General features: G+C 38.1%; 2 protein-coding genes across 4 annotated transcripts; one reads left to right on the top strand and one right to left on the bottom strand.

The window, feature by feature from the left end:
* Window positions 1–1,574: 1,574 nt before the first annotated feature.
* Window positions 1,575–12,345, bottom strand: LOC106654349 (serine/threonine-protein phosphatase 2A 56 kDa regulatory subunit delta isoform-like; the record flags this gene model as incomplete). The annotated part of the gene is made up of 3 exons (XM_014374166.2): window positions 11,406–12,345; window positions 10,704–10,763; window positions 1,575–1,750 (listed from the first exon to the last, which is right to left on the bottom strand). Coding segments are annotated over exons 1-3 (239 nt in total), but the record flags the coding sequence as incomplete, so codon positions are not given.
* A 415-nt stretch (window positions 12,346–12,760) lies between these two features.
* Window positions 12,761–18,364, top strand: LOC106654404 (UPF0692 protein CG33108). 3 transcript variants are annotated; one of them, XM_014374247.2, is made up of 4 exons: window positions 12,761–12,885; window positions 15,898–16,145; window positions 16,221–16,553; window positions 16,633–18,364. In XM_014374247.2, the coding sequence occupies exons 1-4, from the start codon at window positions 12,847–12,849 to the stop codon at window positions 16,853–16,855; spliced, it is 843 nt and encodes a 280-aa protein (XP_014229733.1). In that variant the 5' UTR covers window positions 12,761–12,846; the 3' UTR covers window positions 16,856–18,364. The 3 variants fall into 3 exon arrangements, with proteins under 3 accessions (XP_014229733.1, XP_014229736.1, XP_014229735.1); XM_014374250.2 differs by lacking the exon at window positions 12,761–12,885 and adding an exon at window positions 14,600–15,040; XM_014374249.2 differs by lacking the exon at window positions 12,761–12,885 and adding an exon at window positions 15,083–15,668.
* The last annotated feature ends 1,057 nt before the right edge of the window (window positions 18,365–19,421 follow it).

Genomic DNA, 19,421 nt, shown 5'->3' with positions numbered 1-19,421 from the left:
ACGCACAAGTGCACTTTTTAATTGGTCGAGATTGAACGCAAATTTTTTTCGTTTGGTTCTTGATTAGTACAAACAAATTCGAAGGCATTTGGGGAATTGTAATTTTTCAAATTTTTGTTATGTATACCCGCCAACTGTCTCGATGACGTGTACGCGGCCGCGCATTGAAAAATAAATCGACTCTTCCTGCGCGTGCCTATAAGAACGAGTATATTACAAAACTAGTTGGTCGCTCGAGTTAAAATGTGAAAATACCACGCTGAGAGACGTGTAAGCTCGTCGTTGGCATTTTTTTTTCGTTTCAGAAATAAATAAGACACTCTTGAAAAGGACTAATTTGCTTTCTAAAGAACTCGATGATAATAATTTTAAAACCGACCGCGAAAAACGGCAGGAACTTTCGCGGGCTTGTTATTTTGGAATTATAGTCATAATTCGTGAAATTCAATTAAGTGCGGCTAATCGGAGACCACATAGCAGTTACGATTCGTTAAAGGCTATTGGCTTCGAAGTTGAGACTAAAATTTTGCGAAGTTTAGCATGCACAGCATGCTTGTTGAAAAATCTTTGAAAAAACTTTTATAAATGTCAATGATAAAATGTGACACATGTCGTCGTCGTTCTCTGTCACTTTGTGACGTAAAATAAGGCGTAAGTGAAAGGCGAGTAAAATTAAAAAGTGCACACGCGCCCGCGGATACTTTTCTAATTGGTCTTACTGATCGACGATTAATCAAAAGTACGCCTCTCTATGAGTACAAAAACTGGACGTCAACGTCCAAGTTCCAATAATAACTGCACGTTATTTTGAGATGTATAAACTTCACAACGAGGAAGTCAATTTTTGCGACCCAGTAAATCAAGTTTCTCGATCGATCATTACTACTACTCTCAGAGACGCAGCGTGTGCATCGGGTATATTTTTTTAATCCACTCGACCGTTGCATCTTCAATTTTTCAAGTCTGTGCGTAGAGCACGCTTGTCTCTCCTATGTAATTACCAAAGTCGGCATCTCAGCATCATGCTAAAATAATATTTTTATTCACTCGCGTATACCACGAGTTCGAGTAATATTTTTACCACTCGGTATGTATATCTTCGTATACGCGTACGCGATACAGGCTTGGAGCTAAAAAAAAAGTATTCTTTTTTCGCGCAATTAACGCGTGCAGAAAACACCACTATACGCAAGATTCGTTGAAACGTGTACATACAGCGGTGGGGCTCAATCGTTCTATAAATTACTTTGAATTTAGTCGCAATTGCAAAACCAGGAATTATTTTTACACTTGGCTTGTGTACGCACGTACAGAGAGTGCGAGCGAATGCAAATATAGATTTTTTTTAAAGCTCGTATATGTACAGATGTTTTTGCTCGGCAAACAGTAACGGCCAGCGCGTAGTTATTATTAATTATTATTGGACGCGCGAGCTCTCAAAGAGTCGCGTCTCGTGGCGATTCACGCGGCGCAAATTTTTTTTTTTGAATGAACGAGTAGCGACGAATGCGATGCAATAGTCGATGCGTGTATATAAGTTGTGCAAGAAAAAAAAAATAGAATATAATAGATACTCACCACTGTTGAGAATTGGCAGTTTTTGTAGCTCACGATGCGTCGACACGTTGAATCTCGAGCTGCTCTGTCGTTTGTCTTTTTTGACTACTGGCACGCCAGGCTGATATTTGATTTTGTTTATAAGCGTCGGCGGCGGTGGTGTGGAATTTGGGGAGCCACTTGCCGCTTTAGCCTATAAAACAAAGATAAAAGAAATGCATAAGCTTAGCTGCTCGTCGCAAGAAAAATGTTTACAATGCACACGTTACAAAATTATTGAATCATCTGTCAATTTTTCTACATGAGAATCGCGAATCATCGAGCCCGAACAAATCGTGGACGCGGGGGTCAGCGCACGATTCCGCGCCAGGCAACAATAAAGCAATAAAACATAAATCTATGACGGTCGATACCGCACACAAACAGCATTATATATTGCGCGTATGCGCAAAAAGTTTTCTGCTCGTTCAACTTGAACGTAACTTCGTAGAAAAATCGTCAAGTGCCAGGTTTTTCTTTCTGCTTCTTTCTTTATTGCACACACGGCATTTGCGATTCGCGTACTATTATTATATATAAAAGCCAGTGCAACGCTACTGTAAAACTATGTATGCCACATCAGCTATATATGCGCGCAAAAAACCTTTGTGGAATTGGATCGATAATGTTATGTGGGTATTTCTGTTGCGCATTTGCTGTTTTTCCTTTTGATTTTCTTTTCTCTTTTTTTTCTCAAAGAATTGACTTTGTTATTAAAAATTCATAATTAAACTCCGGTATTTGATAAATGCACGCGCGCGTATTACGTAGAAACAAAAACTTTAAAGACCGAACCCGGACTGTGCGCGAGCGTGGACAGCCAATTAGCCGCGGGTAAAGAGCAAACCATCGATAATTATGTTGCAAAATAAATTACAAACTTGACTATTTTACGATACAGTCAATGCTAATGTCACAGAGAAAAAGACAACATCGTTGTTTTTTTCATACTACCGGCCATAAAACAAGCTCGTTCGGAGAGTACAAAAAAAACCGCACACACACACAGACCGGCACCGCAGTTACATAATGAGATAAAAATGAGAGACAAGATTTGCCCGCGATGCAGTGCGCGCTTATTATTGTATTAGCGGAGCCGCAATCACGCGTATTTCAGAGACATGCCTTTTTTTTAAACACGTTGCCGAGAGCGAGATTATTGAAGGTCTGCATTATAGCGGCCGTAGTCTTCTCGTCGATTATTGTTCAATGGCACCGACTGGATTTTCTCGAATTTCTTTTTTCGCGCCGTCTCTCACACGTAGTTGGAGCGCCTCGGAGTTATGCCAAATTTTCTGCGCTGCTCTCGTGGCATCGTAGTCGAGGCGCCGCCGTTGCTAATGCTGTTGCCGCATCACCGGCCCAGTTTTCGGCGACGCTGCTGCTGTTGGCTGCCGTTGACTTCGAGGCTAATGCCATTGAGCCATGATACCCTTGTTCTGCGCACAAAACGAGCGAATCGCACGCGTTTATACGCTTTCGTGTATTTTAATAATGATTGCACTTTCAACTTGTGGAGCTTTTAGGTGTACGACAGACCAACAGATAGCGATATATTTGGCACGTTCTCTAGAGATTTTATCAAAAATAGTAAAAAATATTTCAATAGTTCCGATTGATGTCATTCAGCGAATTCAGAGCATTTCGTTTCGACCCACGTGCTTATCAAAGGAGCATCTGATTGACGGTACTGGACGCGGAATATGCCGAGCGTGGGCGTCTATGCAAATATTTTATTCACTTCGAAAATGTTCTTCAACATATACGATATGCGCTTCGCTTTGAACGCGAAAACAATATGAGAATTCGGAAAGAATTCAAATTTTTTAGCCTTGTAAGTTTTAAAAATACTCTATTGCGTTGTATGGTTTTCTTTTACAAAGTTTTATAAAAAAAATTTCATGCAGGGGCGGTAGCATTTTTAACAATTTTTCATCTCTCTCGTTCGTAAAGTTTTCAAAAAATCATATTTGTATCCTTTACGTTATTTGATAAAAAAAAGGTGAGCATTTTTGTATCGGTTAAACGAACTGAAAATCATTCAGATGTCAATAAATAATATCTGTTAAAAAAAGAGACTGTAGTGCTTGTCGACATCCTGTGCAGTAGTAAGCTTGCAAGCGTATGTATACATCGCACGAATTCAAATAGTGGGCCAACGACGACGCACTTATATATGATCAATCTCTTTCTCAAGAAGATGCGCAACAAGTCCTAATACTCTCGAGCACAGCACACATACATATCTTCGTCGAAAAACTTGCTCAAGGTCGACGACGACGACGACGTTTACCACACACGCACACATAAATACGCATTAATAATAAAAAGAGCGAAAAAGAGAGAGGGGTAGATTATGAGAGCTCGCCCACATGCGCGCGAGCAAATTTGCTACATAATATACGTGCCTCATGACACGATTTGGCTACGGAATAGCATTAGATTTCTACCGATAGATAACTGCAAGAGATATTATTATTTTCCGACTAGCTTTCAACGAAAATTAAATTCTGTTTTTTTGTCTCTATTAACACTAGGCTTTAGAAATAGCCGATTTAATAACTAAGCTTTGATAATGATATTATGCACAGGTTATTTTTGACGCAGCTTGCAGCTTTTATTTGGTACGTTATTTTTATTAAATTGACTCAACAAAATATTATTCATTACTGAGCCGCGTGAAACAAATGATCGAACTTGTTATTGATAGGTAAGATTAAAAAAGTTACATCGAATGATCTGCGTGAAAAAATGTCAACAAATGTAAACACTTCGATTTCATCTTTTAATTACCCATTCAAGGCGTATGTCCCAAATGAAAAAATTAGCTTACACGCGCAATAAATTGTTTCTACGACGGAAATATCGCGCAACTATCAGTGCACAAAATTGTTCATAATCGTGGGAATATATCTCACAAAAAAATTTCAACTCGTACTTCTGTTTTGCGACTCTTGATCAGCTGTTTCTCGCGTACGAATTAATTTTGCATCGTTTAATATATCTAATTATTGATAGCTTCGAGACGCATAAACGTCAAATTTTTTTCTACTGTTCAACACGATTTGTCGAATGTACACAAATTGCTTGAATATTCAGTTGTTACCCATATTAACGAGTCTCTGCATCATTATTGTTTTCATTTTTATTTTATTTGTATGTAATATAAAAAAATTGCAAATTTCCAACACGTATTGACCTACAAAAGCTCCTTCAGATGTTTATTGATACACTGAATCAATTTGCGTATTTGGTAGAGGATTTACAAATCCACGTGACACGAAGTACCTCGTATGCACGTCGAATGTAAAATATGAAATAAAATAATCGTAGCACGATAATAGGAAGAAAAGCCTATACACGATATGCTGCTGGTATAATAATTCGCATGAAAAAAACATTGAAGCACGAATTTATCTAATGTTACCGGTAATAATAATTTCCAGCTATAATAACAAACCGACACAACTATGTGGATAAAAATAGCCGCGATGGATATGTAGAATACCTATCTACATGCAATGTAATCGACGATCGAGACACACACACTGATACTTTATTATGATTCGATGTAAATTTTTCCAAGTCTAACTAGGAGAGGCAAGGCTGCTTCATCCTTGCCGTCGAAAAAATATATTCACATTGAAAAATCATCAATTAAAGAGCCACACAGACATGCAAACACACGTATACACGAGCTTTAATGATATTCGGAAAAAAGCTGCTGCTGCACTCGAGTTTTACGAATTAATAAACAACGAGCTCGTCGATGTTCGAGAGCATTGGAATGATTCCCAAGCCTTGAAGCACCTTCACCTCGACCGAGAGAGAGAGAGAGAGAGAGAGAGACTCGAAACCCTACACCAACGCATTCGCTGCAAGTATTATGCTATATATGAGCGGGACAGAATTTTATGCATAAAGCGCAAAATAATAAAGACGTTAATATACAATAGATCCGATGCGCTTTTGTATCGTGTATGTGTATTAATTTCCGCGTGTTATGTGGACGAAGGTCGTTTATTTAACGCATCGTGTCGTCCCTTCTATATAGCATCAACGAGGTGTTGTCAGTCGCGTAATAATTGGCGCCAATTGATGTACTGATTCGTTTAGATACACACACACACACACACACACACACACACACACACACACACACACACATACATACACACGTATCTCGGTCGAATTTAAGATACCCAGAAATAAAAATAGCAGCAATTGTACGTATGATTAAGGAGAAAAATAAAATAAAAACGTAAGTTGCGAGCAGCTCTTGCAATATATATATAACGCAACTCACATCGGCGGCGGAGACGCGCGGCCTGGAATTCGTGATTATTGATTTTTTTTCTTCTTTTTTTTTTACCTCGATGTTAGAACGCAATGGAGCTTCGCGCATCGATAGCAGCAAATGCTCGTGTTCGTGTGTGTTTGTGTGTATGCATGTGCGTCTGTGCATGTGTGTGCACATCTGTATTTGTGCACGTGCGTGTCGCGAATTATAGCAAAAGACGCAGCTTTTCAACGATCCGAGCGCGATCGAAGAAATTTTCGTAACGATACGAGGCTCTTAAACACAACCCACTGCAATCTAAATATTTGCTCGGGCAAAGACAGAGACAGAGAGAGAAAGAAAAAAATTAGCGAAGCGCTAACGATCGTTTGACACATTTGTTATTATGAATGTTTTGCGGCGCGCGCGAGCGGTCGGTATGCATATTAGCATTGCTTAATACACGGCACATACGTACGCATTATACATGTACGGGGCAGGATTAATCGACTTTTTAATTATCAACGAGAGAGATCGTCGCACGTCGTATTACGCGTAAATATACAATCGATGCCCATCACTGCTCTTTTTCTACTCTTTTTCATTCGATTGGAAAAATCTCGTTGATTTTTTCTCTTGGCGCGGCGACACCGATCGGTTGTGCTTAATTTGTCATCGCCGCGAATCTGGTAGTTTGATCGTCGATTTGTTTTCATATTTATCGGAGCTTTTTTTTCTCCTCCGATACAATCGCGCTGGCGCATGTTCACCGCGTGCAATACGCGATATTATTATTATTATTTTGTTATTAAATAAAAATAATAATTAAATGCCGAAAATCTTCGAATGTCTCCTTAGAGAAACGTAACCCATATGCCGATATATAAATATATCGATATCTGCTGGATAACATCGACACCGAGGGTTTCGATAACGAGAAAACCAAAATATTTAATTCACCATATCGTCTTCTCTAATCTGACGGCTAGCGCGCACGACACAACAACAACACCACAACACACACACATACACACCAACCCAGGCACGAGTTATAAACAACAGCAACACAGACGACGAACTTTCCACACGGAGTAAAAGCGGATCGGTTCGATTAACAGTCGCGCGAAGAAGCACTACTGCCGATACTCGTCTCCGTTGTCGTGGTCGTCGACGTCGCTGCCGCCACCGCAGCCGCCGCCGCCGCCGCTGCTGCTGCTGTTGCCGAGGCACACAGTGTTTACGGACAACGCGCGTGTATGTATCCGTTCACGCATCACATAATATTGAAGCGAGTGAAGAACAAAACGCGCCGAGTGCGCTCATTGCCTGCAGTGCGTATATAGTATAGTGCGTCTTGACTGTCTCGCGATTTAATATCTATCTGTTTGTGTGTTCGTGTCTTTGTGCCCCACCGGTTGCTTCTCCTTTTGCCGAGACACACACATCGCGTCGGACATACACACACTTACACAATCGAGAGCTCGCACATACATTTTTATATAAAATGTATCTCAGCCTCGTGTGTACGTACTCCCATATTAACACGAATTAATCGTCGTATATGTTGCAGCGCGTGTGTCAACGCAACTCGAGAGTCAATTCGCATCTAATCGACTCCTTTTTTGGATTGCTATACATGTAATATACAAATCATACATCGAGTGCGTCAATTGCTGCAGAGGCACGTTTGACAAGTGACACTTTAGCCGTTCGCTATCGTATAATAGCAGCACAATAATATGTCAATGGATCGATCTAATAATAACGATGGATTTTTTTATTATTTACCTTATCAGTTCTGGTGATTGTATATATGTTTTATTGCGCGAATACATACACACCCACATGCGCAAAACCTGCGCACGGGTTGTTTCCATTAGCGTCTCATTTATATTGCACATACGTACGTATTCGCACGCACAATGATTAAAATCTCATTTCAGTACGCAAACGACTCTCGCTAATACTTTTAATTGAATTTCTGTGCTCCAATCGTGCGCACGACGTTTGACATTTTTTCAATCAGTCTGCGATACTTTTTCGTCAAAATGGCCGCTCTGTTTTTGACTAGCCATGCTCGGGTAATCGTTAATTAAAATTTGGGTGAAAAGTCGCGAGTCTTGGAATTTATTTTCACCGGAGTATAATCGGTAAGTTATACGGCGGTAGCAACAAAATTTCGCGAGCGATATCCTGTTGCCATTAATTGATCATCAATTAAGCATTGTAGTCGTGTTTTGAAATCTCGTCGGAGATCAAGATAAAAATAACTTATGCAATGCACCGAGGGAGTGAGATGCAATTAACAAACGACTAATATATAGATTCGCCAATGTGTCATTCCGCCGTGTGCGCACGCGGGAGCGAGAGAAAGAAAATATAGTACGTATGAAAACTCGTTAATTTTTCGAGTAAAGCGAGGAAAAAATGAAGTACATAACATAAAAGTTCGCGCGTTATAAGTACGTGTGGCAAAACACGTGTGAGAATTTCAAAGTTCTGGCTATACACACGGAAATTTTTAATTGACTTTCAAAGCGCGGTTATATTCGCTTGATTCATTGCGCAACTCTGTAATTAAATTTTAGAGTTTATTTTAGTTGTGGGACGAGACGTGGTGACGATTAAAATTCATGAGAAATTCAACAAAGTTATTATAGTGTAAGAAGTCGTTATTTATAATTTCGAAATAAAAAAAAAGTTGTTATTATTACAAAATAAAAATTATCTATTTTACAATGGAGATGTATTGATTGAACAACACACTCTTCGAAACAGTCGTAAAGTATGTGTCAAATTTCGGAAAATAGCTTTGTCGAACTATTTTTATCAAAATGTTTACAAACAAATAAGTAAACGAACCAATTTAAATCGTTCAATAAAATCATCATGAAAAGTTCACAACTACCCTCTGCGAGCTTGTAATCTAACTGACCCGTGATATTTTCGGCATCTCTAAAGGACATTGACACCACCGGTCGCGAGCGCACATGTATTATATTACATGAACTACTTGCACATAAACTCGATTGTCGTTACTTTTTCACGTGCCGCGTTTATTTATAACTTCGGAGCAGTAAAAAACATCTATTATTGCTCTATCCGTTGCAAGTTTCGCTTTCGGCACGCGTGAACTTCTCGCGCGACGAATTGAGTAACAATAAAAAATAAAAAAACCAGCTTTTCAAACCAAGAATAAAAGCTCAATGAATCACGGCCTAGGTTCGTCAAGAAAAATTACCCGATTATCGGAGTCCAGATTTATTCATTTTTATTACATAGAATTTTTCATTTTTACACAGAATTTTTCATTTTTATTACATATTTTCATGACTAACGTTAATAATAAGAAAGACAAACAAAAAAAATAGATGACACGAAGCCACGATGATTAATCGTTTACAAATGATATTATCGCTGGTATGGATTAGATATGCGCATTTTATTAATTATCGTTGCTCCTGCACATCGTGGAAATGACTATGCCCTCGAGTTTTTTTATCGCGCATCACGCGCGAGGGCAAGGTACGTGAAGAAAAAAAAAATTTGGTCGAATAGGAGGTCGATCATCCCTGCCGTCGACAGTGGAAGAAAGCACAAGTGCACACACGATGCACACACACACGTTTCCTTACGTATATAATACATTATGTATACCCTTGGTAGAAACTGCATGCGCGGCACGTGTCGCTGCTTTATAACACAGACACATGAGGCAGGGCAGCGACCAGCACAGCAGAGACCGGGCAGACATACACGGACACGCATAATGTAAGCGGCGAGCAGCAACCGGCTTTTATAAAATGTAGCATAATAACCATGGGCTTTTCGACGGCCTATCCACCTTGCGCAATGATGATGATCGCGCACCATCTGCCGCGAAATTCTCCAACGACTTTCCACTTGTTCCGTCTTTTCATTATGTATGTGCGAGCGCGTGCAGCAGCACACTACACACATATCTATCCTTGCCCGGCTCCGCGAGATGCTCTAGGCTTTCGACTTTTTTTTAACTCGTTTATCCTGCCTCGACAATTTTTTTTTTTTGTTTTCACGCGTCTCCTTGCTCGTTCTCGGGTTTGTTTTTCCTTTTGTTGTTTTTTTTTTCTGCTGTTTTTTTTGTTCGACAACTTCGGCGAAAAAACGCTTAATTATTATCGTTCGTCGGTTACGCTGTAACGCGCGTTAAGCCTTGCAGGCTCTACAGGCATAGATATATAAAACGTGGCGATCGATTTGCGACACAACGCGAGAGCGAGAGAGAGAGAGCGAGAGAGAGAGAGAGAGAGAGAGAGAGAGAGAGAGAGAGAAAGAGTCAAGAAGCGAGAAAAGACAAGTCGACGGCCTTGCGCAAAAGGAAAATGTGACTATTGTTTTGTGCACGTCTACGTTCTTCTCTTTCTTGTACACAGTACAATTTACTTGTGTGGAGCTTAGAATAATTATAATTTGTCACCTCAATGCTCATTCGCATCCGAGTAGCAAAGATTAAGTTTTTATGATTTAATGACAGAATCAGGATGAATTATCCTTCTAAGCATTTTTTATTTCTTTCAAGATTTATGCTCTATAACTCAAGAAGCGTACAATATTCCTACAGGTACAGTTGAAAAAAATTTGCTTGAGCACAACTTTGAGAGTATATATCATTAGTGCACATGTACTTGCTCAAGTTTTGACTACTAAAGTTTCTTTTGTTGGCATGCAATTGAATATTTGATTTGAAAATAATACTATGTAAAGGAGCGATTCAATAATTTTGTAAATAAGTTTAAAAATTGAAAAGATGATTCTCTGATACGTATAAACAACTCTTAGAGAGACTTACCTCATCAACTGTATCACGACCATTCTTGCTTTTTTTATTTTTATCTTTTGAATTTCCATCCTGAAAAATTAAAATAATAATGAGGCTTTAAGCAATGTAAGGGTATTAAAAAACAATTTAGTAATGATTGATGTAAAACTACTATGCAAACTTATATTGTATTATAGAACTGTTGTTACGCTTCATAAGTAATTAATTGATTTTATATCTTAATTAGATAAGATAATGAAGTGAAGCAAAGATTTGACAGCAAGTAAAGAAAAAATATCATTGAACAAGTATAATGAATCTACTAAAAAAAGACGAAATAATATAAATGTGATTTAACAGTCTGAGATATTAATTTATTCTTTGAATGTTCATGTATATTGTTTGAAACAATAGTTGTCAATAGTGAATGGCCACAGTCAATCTTGTCATTAGAAAAAAGATTATTTTTGATAAGCAAAATACATACAACAACATATCTGTGAATATTTATAAACTTGTTCAGATCAATCACCTTACTGACATATACAAGTTACCAGTTAGAGTTTCATCATGCAAGTCAAAAACGAATGAATATTATTTCGCTTCGTGGAATTGAATCAATGAACAGGTAAATCCATAAATCATAAATAATCTCGTAAACTCGTGAATTCGAGCATTGCTAATTGATCGAATTTTGACTAGTATGATTGAAAATAACAATGCACAACATACCATATCGGCGAACAATGATATAGGTTATAAGGCCCCTTGGCGAATTTTTCGAACTCCTCGTCCTCGTATACGCTTTTATATTAAAACGTGTATGCTTAAATTATCTGTTTATTATCCGTTTTCACAGCCCAAGTTTAAAGTCAAAATACATATAATATGTATTGTGCACACTTTACAATCCTAGGTTGGGTTGGGTATATATAAAAATACGATATATACCAAACCAGTTATGATCTAACCTCTCTCTGGCAGTACTGTCGGTCGGTCTCTCTCGCTCACGATTTTCGAAGCGAAAGATTCTCGCCTCGCGCACGCATTCAGGTGGACTTCGGCACTTTAACACCGAATACTTGTACCCAAGCGATGTGCAGAGATATCTGCGTGCAATCGAACAAATTTTTCAACACTTGTTCTCGCCAACGAACGAACAGAAACAAAATAACACAGATCCAAAAGCACTTGTGGAAAAAAAAGTACGACGACGTTGACGAAGTCGACGACGACTATACGATACACGGCACTACGTGTAAATATACATATAATATTTATATATCGGTGTGTAACAGCTTATTACTACTCTACTATGTTGCTCTCCACGAGCTGAGCAGCAGCAGCAGCAGCAGCAGCGGCAGCAGGCACAGGGACGACGACACGCGTATAAGACACTTATACGAACACACAAGTCACAACACAGACACACACGTACACCTTGAGACGCGCGGGCACTGGTCACGTATGTGTTGTTATATACACACGAGTCAACTCACTCACGCCGAGAAAGAAAGAGAGAGAGTTTGAGAGTGCGAGCGAAAGAGTATCGAGAAACTCGCGAAATTATTGGACGTTGTATATATAGTGTATACGACGACGACGACGGACTCGGAGACCGTCCCGGCATGCACGGTATATACACTACTTATACACAAGCGAGAAGCTGCTGCGACGGCTTACGATCAGAGACTAAGTCCGAGAGAAGACTTTCTGCTCTGCTTTGCCTCATCTAAACGCGCTTTTATATATAGCGTTAAGGCAATATAATAGTAGTACAAGACGACGACGACTATTATGTGTGTATATACCGACTTGTGTGCTATTATATAGCTGGTGCTACTCTGGTAATGTATATACGTACACATACACAAAGTCTCAAGCTCTCGAGCGAGATGCAAAAATAATTTATCCGTGCGTGGCTCTCGGGGCTTATAACGATTTTAAGAGAGATCGTTGGACTCGATGTCTCTGTATGATCTGTGCACGACGCGGCGTCATGTGCTGCGGCGGGAACGCGCGCAAACGAGCTATACAATAATATTGCGTTTCAATCGCCAATATTCGCCGAGGTTCGATTTTCGATGTTCGCGTTTCGATATAGTCAAATATTTCCCCCGCGCTCGCAAAAGAAACAGAACAGAAGAAAAAAAAACACATTCGAGTTCGATGAATGAATTGTTGCAGTTTATTTTTACATCTCGGTCAAAAAGTAAGTCGAACTCCGCAAATATTTTTCGTCTATTCTTCTCCTCGCGTAGCGACTCTCTTTTCGGTCGTCGGCGCCTCTTCTTTTCGGTTATATACCTCTACACATACTGTTTCTTATAAATACGAACGAGTGGTCGTAGTATTTTTACCATCGCGCGGCACGCATCTCGTCTCGAAGATAGCTACTGTTAAAAGCTGCAAACCTCACGGCTGTTACCTCCGAGAGTATCTTTCTTTCTTTCTCTCTCTCTCCCTCGTTCGTTTAAATGTTAATGCTGAATACTCGAGAATACTACAGGCGTTATGTGCCTGCTATACACCGTTATTTCCTCTAGAAATCTTTCCTCTCGCTGTTGCCTATGCTTGATATACCTATAGATACGTTTTCGCGGTATATACACACACACGCGCGCGCGTAACGTGTAATATGTACAAATACTGGATGTCAGATATGTATATATTTTTTCATCCGATTAGCACATATATATACAACGCGATATCGGATCGCTAATGTCGAAATGAAAAGAAACGAGGAGAGATGAATTTATTTCTGCGAAGCCTGCGCGATTTTGCGCGATGTGTTGCTGTTCCGGTCGCCTATATACACACGATGTCTTGCGCGCGGCGACTCCGAAATGCAGCCGCATGATTTTCCAAGTACGTCGCGCTTTGTTTTGATACGGAACCGTCATAGCGACGTTTGGAGCACGCTCGTCCCGGCAGTAGCAGCAGTAATGGAGTTGTTGTGTTATTGTGTGTACATGCCACGATATATAATATCATCGAGGCTGCTGAGTTCAGCTGATACAGCAGCAGCGGCGGCGGTGGCGGCGGACATTCGAGTCTTCGTGCGCAATCATTATATACACGAGCTCGTGTACTCGATAATGTTTGCAGGAATTTTGGAGTATGCGGATAATGGCGCTCAAGCGGGCGGGCGATTTGAAGTCTCGGTCGAGAGATCGCGGCACCTGCTTCGGTTTACGAAACGTAGCTCTCAATAGGTCGATCGCTCTCGGCGATCGTGTTCATTTATATATTAACCGATCAATCCGTGCTGTATCCGTCAAAGATAAGTAAGGTAACTGCTTTGACCGTGTGCAGCGCGTAAGGTAAACGCAGAGTGTTATTTTATGCAATTATTGCGAGACACGTATTATATTGTGTATAATGATTAGCTGTCATTTTAAAAGTGACATAACACACGAGGACATTGTTTTGCTACCGAGATTTTTTTTGTCATTTTTCGAAAAAATGGTCTTCGTCATTTTATATGTGAAAATTATCGTAGAATTGAAAAAACGAATAATGTTTTATTTGTTCTTGAACGATCGAACGAGTTGCACGAGTCGATTTCCGCGCACTCCATAAATTCGTAATCGGAGTAAATTTAAATTTAGCATTCCGTCCAAGTACATACGTACCAATATCGGTAAAAAATAATAATATTAATTGAAAAATAATTGTGCATAACTAATAACGTGTACACAGAAAGCTTTCGTGTCATCGTCACGAAAACAATTTCCTGTAGTAGTCACTTTCATTAAGTTTACATCAACAACAGCAGCAGCAGCTTTTCGACACAGGCATTGACATATGAGAATTGGATATATGAGTTCTCTCTCTGCAGGGTGCTGCTGTGCTGTGCTGCTGAATGACAGATCGCAATGACGCGCTCAAAGTCTAAGTCTTTCGGCCAACAGCAGCAGCAGCAGCAGACGGCCTTGCGCGTGTCTTCTCTCTCCGCGTCGTTGCACAGCATCATCATCATCACAGCACTCGCGGCAGCGGCGCTCAGCTTTTTCGGGGCTTTTCGCACGCGCGCGTGTGTGCGCGGCTTTTATTTTTATACCCGTCTCTGTGCTGTGCCGTGCGATATATATATAATAAAGCCAAGCAAAAGAATTTCTCCGCTCTTTACTTTGCCTTTGAGAGCGCATTACATAGGAGGAGAGGAGCTTTGCGAGCCCACCCTCGCGATAATGTGCGGTTGTATTAAGTAATCGCTGCTGCGCCGTGGCCAGCGTTGTTGACGTTATATATACGCGCCGAGATAATCATTCAAGCGCGTCCAAGATGTCACGAAAGACGAAATCAAGAATTTCTTCCTCATTGCTGCTGCTGCTGCTGTAGCTGGCTATAATTACTTAACTCGAGTGAGTAATAAATGTATACATCTTATGTAGATACGCCTTCGATATAAATGTGTATCGTGTACAATGAAAGAGTCGGTAAGCGATTACTTCGCGCAGCGATCGCTTATGCCTCGAGACTTTATTTGAAAATACGCACAGACGTCATTCTCGGGCATATAGCACATACTTATATACACTTGCAGTTCGCTACCGCACACGGCATATATAATAAGTGCAGCAGTCCGCACACGGTCCGCAACAAATCGATCTGCTCGTTTCTTTCTTTATACACACAACCCGTTTTCTGCGTGAACACGCGTATTTCGAGATCTAAGGCTTGCTGCTGTACGACGCTTTATAACTCGCGCTTCTCTCCGTCCTTAGGGTTCTATTTTTGAAAGGCCGCAAACATTCGTAGAAAAACACGCTGATGGAGAGAATAGTTATGTGGTCTTACAAGCTTCTTCAATTCTTGTGAGCTGCTGCTCTGCTGCTCGTGTTAGATCCGTTTGTGTGAGTGCGCGCTCCGTACTGCTGCTGCTGCAACTCTGTGCGTTCTGCTGCGTGTTTATTTTATAGCGAGGTGAAAGGCGCAACGTTCAAGACCCATTTGTCAAACGATAGTAACGTATCCTCTTCGCCTTATAAGGTATCATCGTTTGTTCTTGTGATGATTAATTTTATCTTGTAATGACAGATAATGAGGTGTTTGCAAGTGTATTATTGATTAAATGCGCGGGTTTAACGTTAGATTCATTGATATTTCTTATAGGGCTATATTTCTCAAAAGTACACATTTATATTAAACATTCATTGAATTAACCATAGTTGCCATAAAGTTTAGCATTTATAAATCAATTTTAATATCTGAATTTCAGAGACTTCCAAATTCACATTTGAATAAAATGGCATCTGATCTTTCATCAATGGAGAGCCCATGGCAATTTCAAATTTTAAATTCAGAAATTGTGATGACCCAGAAGGATCATATATTTCATAATGAAGAAAGCAATGAAATAGTCAGAGAATTGGAAAAACAACTTGAACTCATTTTTACACATCTCCACGATGTAGAAACACTTTATGTGAGTACTGATATAGTACCGATACTGCAAAAAGGTCCCACGTAAGTTGCAAAGAAATCTATCATTTGAAAGCAATTGGATATCCAGCAAATAACACCAATTTCTGGTTTTTATAGATGTGGCTTAGTTGCATTATACATGGGGACCCAAAAGAATAAAAATAGAATGAAACCAATTGAACTTCTAAATGTTGCAAAATTAAAAGGCTTTACAAATCATGGTGAAATGTATAGCGTAGATTATATGTATGACTTAATTTTGTCAACTCAAAATGCAGTAAAAATAAGGCTACTAGATGATATAAAATCTCGTTCAAATCAAATACTTGATGAATTAAAAGGTGGTTCATTGATTCTTATTGCCTACGATGCAGATCATAATCATCAACCATGTAAAAAGAAAGGTCATAAAGCTCATTGGGCTTTACTGATTGGAATGATTGCAACTAAGTAATAATTTTTGACATAACTATTCAATGATATTATTATTATTTATTGTTCATCACTAATGATACATTCTGATTTTCAGATGTAAAAATTACGTCTTAGCCCGTCACGGAAAATCACGTCGTGTGGCATGTTGGCTGTGGGAAGATTTACTTGATAGTAATATGAATTTGGAAGAAGCAAGTCCTGTCAGACGTGAGGGTGGTTATGTACTACCAGAAGGTGGAGTAGGTGGGAGCAAAGGCTTGAAAGATAGGTTAATTGTCTTATATTCCAATGAGCCAACTCATAGACTGATACATTGAGGAGAAATGTAATTTGTTATTCAGAGCTTTAATTATCTATAAACCAAAAAAAAAAAGTAAAATATTTATATCAGTAAATATTAAGATACTGTGATACCATTGACTATGATCAAATGTTTATTAATATAGGACACAATTGTATTTTTTTAATTTTTGTAAGATTTATTATATCGTTTTACTACATTGACTTTTAATGTATAAAGTTTTTAAATGATTTTTGACTAGATACAAATAATAATTAAGATAGGAAACTTTATTTACACGTTATCCGCAGTTTGTGAATTACTGCAAGTGTATGAAAGAATATTTGAAATTTTTATTAAATTAAGTGATTGCAAAGAATACTGTAAAAGGCATTACATTTATTTTTCAAGCTTACAAACATCAACAACAAAAGACTATTCGAATTTTTTATATCGCTCCGTTTTTATAAATCCATTATTAAATGTATTTGTCAGAGTTGCTAATCACCCAACTGCATCTTATTTTTGAGTTCTACAATCATTTTTTTGGTATCTGCAGTAATGCATAACTATCAAATGATGTTATTTAATTGTACGGACCTAAACATTTTTGACATTTATTAAATAAAAGATTACTCAGCTATATCTTATTTAGGCCAGCCATCTGTCACAAGATTTACTTAGTAATAATACTAAAGATATTTTTTTTCTAATGATAAATTTGAGGATGCGATTATCGAATAATGGAGATTGTCGAATATCGAATATCGAATATCGAATGAGTCGCGCGAAGCGCGCTGAATGTCTCTATGAATTGAAGTATGTAAATCGATATCGAATTAAAATCGAAATGTATAATCGGAAAAGAGCAGATTAAAAAGATTGTTAATAAATAATTCGTTAACCTGATCAGTCAGAATAAAAAATTAAATATTACATAACCCCAGGCCGAGGCGAAGCCGAGGCCGCAAAAGGAGTGCATAAGGGATTTCTTTTTTGGCGATTTAGACTACATACGATATTTCATATTCAGTGGTCCCATAATAGCATTTCCTTCTCTACGCAGGCGAAGGAAAATAGTTGCTTACGGGCCGGTGGTAAAATCATTTATAAATAAAATATATCTATGTCTCATAGCAAAATGATGCTACTGTGGATTATGAAGGATAGGACTTGATTTAGCAAGATTCTACTTCGACCATCCGTACAATGAAAATAAAAAAAATCGCATTCAACGAAGACAATTTAAAACTGAACACGCTTTAAACCCCAAAGAGTTAACATTGGTACTTCAAAAAGTTATTCCCGAGAAACGTTCGCCGGAAATTCTATTCGAGGCCGTGCTTAATAGGATTCAAAAGAGTAATTCGTAAACACTACACTTAAAAGCGTTGCGAACGCAGATTATTTTTTTTCTAAATTGACAAGGAAAAGTAATTTATAATTCGGATTGACCTTTTCAAAAACACGTTTGATTGAAATTTGAAATTTTTATTAAATTAAGTGATTGCAAAAAATACTGTAAAAGGCATTACATTTATTTTTCAAGCTTACAAACATCAACAACAAAAGACAATTCGAATCTTTTTTAGTTTTAATATCGCTCCGTTTTTATTTATCATTGTAAAATGTTTTCGTCAGAGTTGCTGATCACCCAACTGCATCTTATTTTTGAGTTATCTTAACAAGTGGTTCTACAATCATGTTTTTGGTATCTGCAGCAATACATAACTATCAAATGATGTTATTTAATTGTACGGATCTAAACATTTTTGACATTTAATAAATAAAAGATTACTCAGCCATATCTTATTTAGGCCAGTCATCTGTCACAAAATTTACTTAGTAATAATACTAAAGATAATTTTTTTTTTTCAATAAAATGTTATGTTAGAAAGTATATATCACATAAAATGATTTCATTAACACATTTAATGTTGTGAGAGTTCAATTGATGAAATTGATATCAAGTTTATAAATGTACCATCGATTTTTTCCTCCAAGTTATTGACATGTAGCAAGAATATCGTAATGCTTCAAATGAACTCTCGATCGCCACTAGACATATCGTACATTATTGTTCAGACATATATATTTATAACCATATATATGTGCGTTTATGTACACAATATAATAAACAACAAGATTTCAAGACATTTTGCTAAATCAATGTCTTATTAAGTTCTATGAGCATACAACATTGTGTTATCACCTATCTACTTCACAATATTTTCTGGTAATTGAAACATGATATTTCTATGCGTTAATGTTCGCATGTTTAATTATTAATTTCATTTAATCACGAACAATCATAAACACGTCAAAAAACATCAGTACACTTTGACACTCAATTTTTTGTGGATAAAATAATAATTCGAACATGAAACATTCCTAAAACTTTGATCCACCTGCGATTATAATCTACGTATACTTCATACAATATTGGATTTTAAAAACGAAAAATTTCATTATTTAGTTGTGACTAGAATGCAACAAATAGATTTGGACAATGCTTTTTTGCATATTAGTAATGAACCAATTCATTACTGGTCCAAATTCTATCCATTTTTCTTATATGAAGTTTGTAATTTTTACGTCATTTT

This window comes from Trichogramma pretiosum, unplaced genomic scaffold (assembly GCF_000599845.2).
Source record: "Trichogramma pretiosum strain Unisexual culture from Peru unplaced genomic scaffold, Tpre_2.0 scaffold47, whole genome shotgun sequence".
Taxonomy (NCBI): domain Eukaryota; kingdom Metazoa; phylum Arthropoda; class Insecta; order Hymenoptera; family Trichogrammatidae; genus Trichogramma; species Trichogramma pretiosum.
This window is presented reverse-complemented; position numbering and strand designations above follow the sequence as displayed.